Source organism: Bos indicus x Bos taurus, chromosome 12 (genome assembly GCF_003369695.1).
Source record: "Bos indicus x Bos taurus breed Angus x Brahman F1 hybrid chromosome 12, Bos_hybrid_MaternalHap_v2.0, whole genome shotgun sequence".
In the NCBI taxonomy this organism is placed as follows: domain Eukaryota; kingdom Metazoa; phylum Chordata; class Mammalia; order Artiodactyla; family Bovidae; genus Bos; species Bos indicus x Bos taurus.
Genome location: NC_040087.1, coordinates 72,763,372 through 72,769,371, shown reverse-complemented (window position 1 = coordinate 72,769,371; position 6,000 = coordinate 72,763,372). Strand labels below are relative to the sequence as shown.

General features: G+C 42.8%; 1 protein-coding gene across 1 annotated transcript in view; it reads right to left on the bottom strand.

The window, feature by feature from the left end:
- Nucleotides 1-2,097: 2,097 nt before the first annotated feature.
- DNAJC3 (DnaJ heat shock protein family (Hsp40) member C3) overlaps nt 2,098-6,000 on the bottom strand; it is a 67,012-nt gene continuing 63,109 nt past the window's right edge. Inside the window, exon 12 of the mRNA XM_027557835.1 lies at nt 2,098-5,802. Within this exon, the coding sequence (XP_027413636.1) occupies nt 5,645-5,802 (158 nt within the window). The 3' untranslated portion in view covers nt 2,098-5,644. The remainder of the gene's footprint in view (nt 5,803-6,000) is intronic.

The window sequence follows — 6,000 nt, the reverse complement described above, 5'->3', positions numbered from 1 at the left end:
ACTCACTTTTATACAAAAGTCAACAGACCTACCACTGGTGTATAGACTTCGCTTTGTGTTCCCACCATCTGCTTCTACCAGAAAAATGTTTCCAGTTTTGTTCAAAGGCCAGTAATCTAGGTCTTCCTAACCTGCACAAACCCAGCAGATTTTTAATGACCTGTTGTGTAACAGTTGACATGTCCTTTTGAAGTTACAAGTGTAAGTGGCATTAAATATTCAAATGAAAATGCTGGAAAGGGAAAGCATCAGAAGGCCCGCAGAAGTGACACTGGATGCAACGTGCAGGAGGAGGAAGTGCAAGCCAGGCAGAGCCAGCGTGGAGGTAGGTTTCTTCCTTTGAGGACAAGGAAGATGGGTGTGGGGGGCTGGAGCCTGGCGCACAAGGTCACACGGTGGGGGTTGTAAAGCACGTGGAGAGGCTTGGTGACTTTTTCCTGACGTGCAGTGAAGCACTCTCACACTCCTTGGTGTTAATCCAGAATCTCTTGGGGGGTATTTTTATGCCAGCATGTTTCCTAATATTACGTTTATTCATAACATCTGTCCTTACTATATTGGGGAAGAGCTCTTGGATAAGAACAGATAGACTTATATGGGATCTGAAGATGCCATTTTTCATTGCACAGTGTCCAAAACAAACTTCCCCGGCCTAAGACCACATGGTACAGGCGCTCCCTGCGTGTGGACCCACCAGGAGGAAGAGAAGCTAGTTTGTTTGCCCTAAAACTGTACAACTGTGGAATGAAGTCTTTCCACTTTTATGAGGTGTTTGTAACCTGAGGTAACAAAAGCATAAACACTGCAGGAAATCCAACATTGCAACAGGTGGTATATAGGAAGGAGTATCAGTAAAAGCCTAAAAACTGTATGATGGTGAAAGGCTGTTAGAAGAGTTATCCTTTGCCATCTTTAAAGACTCTTTCACACCAGAGAGAAAAATCACATCCATTTAGGAAGACCAGTCTTTAAAAAAAAAAAAAAAACTCTTCACACAGATACACACACACATACACACACACATACAAATGAGACACTATGCTTATAGAAATCTCCTGGAATAGCAGGGAAGCATGCAAAGAACACAAACTTAAATCCCCTAAGAAATGCTGCAAGCAGTGCTTTCTTCCTCGTGCTTTTTAACAACGTATAACTCCAGCTTCCTCAGGAAGACCTTGGAACTCGCTTCGCTAGTGGCCTTCCAAATCTGGCAGCTCGGTCCCTGGAACAGCTAAATCAGAGGCACTTCTCCCAGTAGACAGACCCTAGTGAAGGTTGGAAACGTGTTCTGAACAAGACCGCGACCTCGGAGTTGTCAGCTGGATGCCTTTTTATTTTTGGCTGTGCTGGGTCTTCGTTGCCGCACAGGCTTTTTCTCTAGTTGTGGCAAGCAGGGGCTACTCTCTAGCTGCAGTGCGTGGGTTTCTCACTGTGGTGGCTTCTCTTGTTGCAGGCACAGGTTCTAGGGCGCAAGGGCTTCAGGAGTTGCAGCACACGGACTTAGTTGCTCCTTGCCATGTGGAATAACTGAACCCTAGTATAAGGTAGTGACAGATGAATGTGCATCTCTTACTTCTGCTGCTGATCTCTTGATCCCAAGAAAGGATCGACTTGGTGGATAGAGGTTTGCAGGTTTCTAGGGTGTGACCTATGTACCTTAAGATTAAAGTGACTTTTTTTTTCTTTATAGATCACGAAACCCTGCTTTGGGTGTGAAGGCAGGAGGGGGAGGGGATCAGCTACTTTTGCAACAGGTGGTATATATGAAAAAGAAAGCTACTTTTGTTTGCAGCTAGAAATTTGAGATAAGCAGCAGTGTCCACCCAACCCCCTTTCAGAACTTTAACAGAAATGTACACCTTATGGTATAAAAGGGAAGGTCCTCAAAGCCAGCCTAAGAGTTAGATTTTAATGGTACTGAAAGTGAAGGACTGGTCACTCATTAAGGCCTCGCTGTCCTAGATTTTAATCATTTCACTTTTTGAGCTCTTCCTTCGGCTCATGACAAGCCAGAGCCCTCTGTCACCTCAGTTGCTGACTATGTATAAAGCAAAGTTGGAAAATAGACTCCTCCAAAAGACTGAAGGCCAAAAGTACTCATTTGACCATAAATATTTTTATTAAATGTGAAAATACACGGGCATAAAAATAGTACCCATATTTGTAGACATGTCTGAGACCCATTTCCATTAATTTCCGGAGTCTTATTTATTAAAACACTAAATTGAGATGGATTAAGTTGTACTTAGTTTTGTCTCATTCAGACCAACTACAGACTTAACAGCAGGAGTAATATTTTAACTCATCAGACATCTCCACTTCTTGCCTCCTCTATGCTCTGCTTTCCACTGCAGGTAAGAGGCTCAAATACAGAGGGTGTTAAACAAAACCCGTTTACTATACGTGAAGCCACGCAGTGGCTAATTTTACTCTTAAATCATTCAGCAAATGAGATCATCCATTAATCAAATTATCTCCACCTATTAACATCATTTGCAATTACAGAATAAACTCTGCTACTAACAAAAAGGGAATGATCTGATTTAGAATAATTGTTGATAAATCAGCATTTGCCACCCTCTTTCCTTTATAAATATGGAAAAGTCAACTACATTCAGCACAGTGGCGTGCATTTCTCTAGGTTAACCACGCATGTGTCCTCAATGAAAACTGCACAGGGCTGTCACGGGTGCCCTGTCCCTTTAAGGAAGCAGAGACCTGGCTGAGGGGCATCTTGTGTCCTTTTTTCATGGTAAATTTCACAACTTACGACCAATTTCATGCTCTAAAGGTGAAATCTTTCATTTTTCCACCATGAATAGAAAATGATGCCAACTTAAAATTGTTAGCTTCCTCCCCACCTCCACACTCAGTTATAACTATAGTCTTTTTCTCTTAAGCGGTGGGTAGTTTTGACAATTATTAGAGTCCCAAAAAGTTCTGTTTTCATACTGATACTTGAACTTTTAATACTGCCTAAAGAGCAAAACGTTTTAAAATTAGTGCTGTTATATCCAATTGATATTAGTAAACTGTTGAAGTCGTTTTCCAGTTTTCATTTATCCATGGAAAAAAGCACAAACTTTCAGAAATGGGTATTACATTAATTTAGTTTCTTTTTAGACTTTTTTTCATGTTTATAGGCTGATGTGTTTAACACTTGTTGCTGTGGAAAAATACCCATTTACCGACCAGCGACACTTCACTTCTGGAGCTCACTGAAAAGGAAGGGAATGTGACATTCAAGGCCGGGCGCCCCTCTCCTTTTGCTTTTCCACAAAGAGCCGCACAGGTTACCGGGCACCTGTGGTCCCCAAACCAGAGCCTGGAGAGAGTGACGCTCCTGCATCAGGCTGCCAGGACGGACAACTGTCCCTTCTCGCTCCCAGCACTCTTATCACTGTGGAGGGCAGGAGGGCCTGACCATCTTCCCAGTCAGGCGGATTCCAGAAGACTACTGATGACCCTCAAGGCTGGAACTGAAAAGTCGTTATTTTCCTCACTCATGAGCAAAAACAACAGAATCCAGAGAATTTCTCTCCACGGTGTTGGCACCTGGCACCATACCTGCTTCTGTCTTCACTGAAAACAAGCAACTCTGCAGAGTTCCCTTATGACAAGTCTGCATGGTAAGACTTCAGGAACGGGATTTATAGTTCTCACAGGTGAAGAAAAAACAGAGCAAACCCTCTCAGTAGCAGGATGGCAGTCGGCGAGTGACAGGTGCCCAGCACAGTGACCCACATGGCCCAGCCCCAGCCACCCTGACCCCTTCAGGTGCCTCCTTGCTGGCAACTTTACATCCTCTCCTCCAAACGGAAGGTGGGTGGTTTGATATTTCCTTTGTTCTGATTTCTTTGTGAAAATTCTTCCTTGTAAAAGTAGGTAGAGGCCATTGCAAGATTTCAAAGAGTTCACAGTGACATCATACATGAAAGAACTGGAGTGAAAAAGAATTGATGATTTAACTAATGAAGTAATAAGATTAAAGAATAAAAATGAATTTCCTTTGGAAATTATTTTCACACTGGCTTGAATTTTGAGACATTAAAACAGAAGGAAAGCTGCAAGCTGTTCGCTAGTTTTCAAAATGCCATCTTGTTTATTGGAAAGAAATAAACTTCTAAATAGATGCAAAAAGCATTTAACGTGTTTTCTCCAACTCAACTATGTTGTTTTTGTCCCTCAGATTAAAAAACTTTTCCAAGTATGTTTCAGAATGACTGTAGAAGGAAACTATTTGTGCTTGGCTGGCTGTTGTGGATATTAGTGGTAGGACAGCCCCAACAACTCAGAAGATGCTTGATTTCCCAAAAAGCAGTCAGTATATTAGGCCCATCCTACTTAAATTGTCAAAATGTTCTGAGGCAAAAAAAAAAAAAAAAACCTTTCTAGAATAAAGGTAATAATTTTTATCTAAATAATTCTTAGATTTTAAATGCAGCATCAATAGTTCCATAATATTTTATGGAATCCCTATCCATAAATATTTAATGTTATAGATTAACACTTATTTTTCTTTTAAGGAAAAAATTATCCAGCATATAAAGACTGAATAGTTTCATTTTTCTTAAAAGGTAAGAAGGTATCCCAAAAAGAGATGCTATCTTGATAGTGGACATACAGCCAGAGCTCACTAGGTCTGTAAACCTGTTTCTTTCCTGGCAGAACTTCCAGAGGCATCAAGGTCTGTAAAGGGGCAGGCCTGCTACTTAACACCCACCTCAAAGCAGTCCCACGTGGGCACCCACGGGCCAGGGAGGCCAGGACGTAAGAGAAGCTGCTGAACTTACCAAAAGTGGGAGACATGGCATACTGTCTATGTTGACTGAGCAACTTTACATTCTAAGCCAATCCTGTTACAGGAAATGCTGTACAACTCACAACTTCAGTTGTTAATTCTGTACTACAGCAATATTATTTAAATACCACTGCTATGTTATCTGAACTTATTTTACATATTTTTAGTTCATTGTATTTAATATTAAATAAAAGGGCCAGTAGGGTTTACAGTTAATTCTGTTTCCATTGTTTTCAGTATTCTCCTTCAGGTACTGAACAAAAAAATACGTATTTACCAGACCTCACCCTGCCATTCATAGCAGGTTCTCTAAGGGCTCTGCCCACCTTCAACAGCAGCCACGTTCATGCTCAGCGAGAGATGGGAACGCAAGTGGAAATGTAACATAGTGACAGGTGACCGGACAGACCAGAGTCGAAGCCAAGTTGTGCCTAAGAACATACAGCTCAGAAGGGTCATTCCTCTTGGAGAATGCTGACAGCCCAGGCTCCTCCTCACACACGCAGGTGCTGACACGTATGCAACAAGAAGAGAATCTCACCTGCTCCAGTGTAGAAGATAAAAGATCTGTGCACCCGCCTCAGACTGCTGCTTCCATCCGGTCACAGCACAGACACAGGCTGCTCTGCCAGAAACAGAAGCCCACCTGCCTCCCTGCCCTCACCCCCATCAGCCTCAAGTCTGCAATGGATAAGAACAGACACTGCCATTCTGAACACCTCTTTGGTCGTGGACAAACTGAAAGATTTGAATTTTCTTTTTCAATAGGATCCCGGAACAAGGTTATTTTGTTTGTTTTAAAACTTTAAAAAATGAAGGAAGAGGAGCAGAAAAACAGCTGGTTTAATTGAAGTGGAATTTAAATCTAAAAGGTCCGCCTGAGCTAAAGGGATTGAACCCTTGCCATGAGTTCCAGCTCCTGTGGAAAGGGTTGCCGCCACCTCCTTGTTGGCTCTCTGCGTCCAGGGGGTCTTCTCCGTCATCAAACTTCTTCCTCATTTCTGGAAAAGAAGCCAGCAAGGTGAGACCCAGCTGCTGCCGGGGTGGGGGAGGGGCTGGTTCTGGGGGCTACACACCCCAGTTGTTGAAATAGCTGCGCCTGATGTTCAAATCCAGGCTCCCTGCCACCCCACCCCCATCAGAAACAGACTAGAAAAACCCGCCAGGGCTCAAAGTGGGCATTCACTGAAATTCAGACC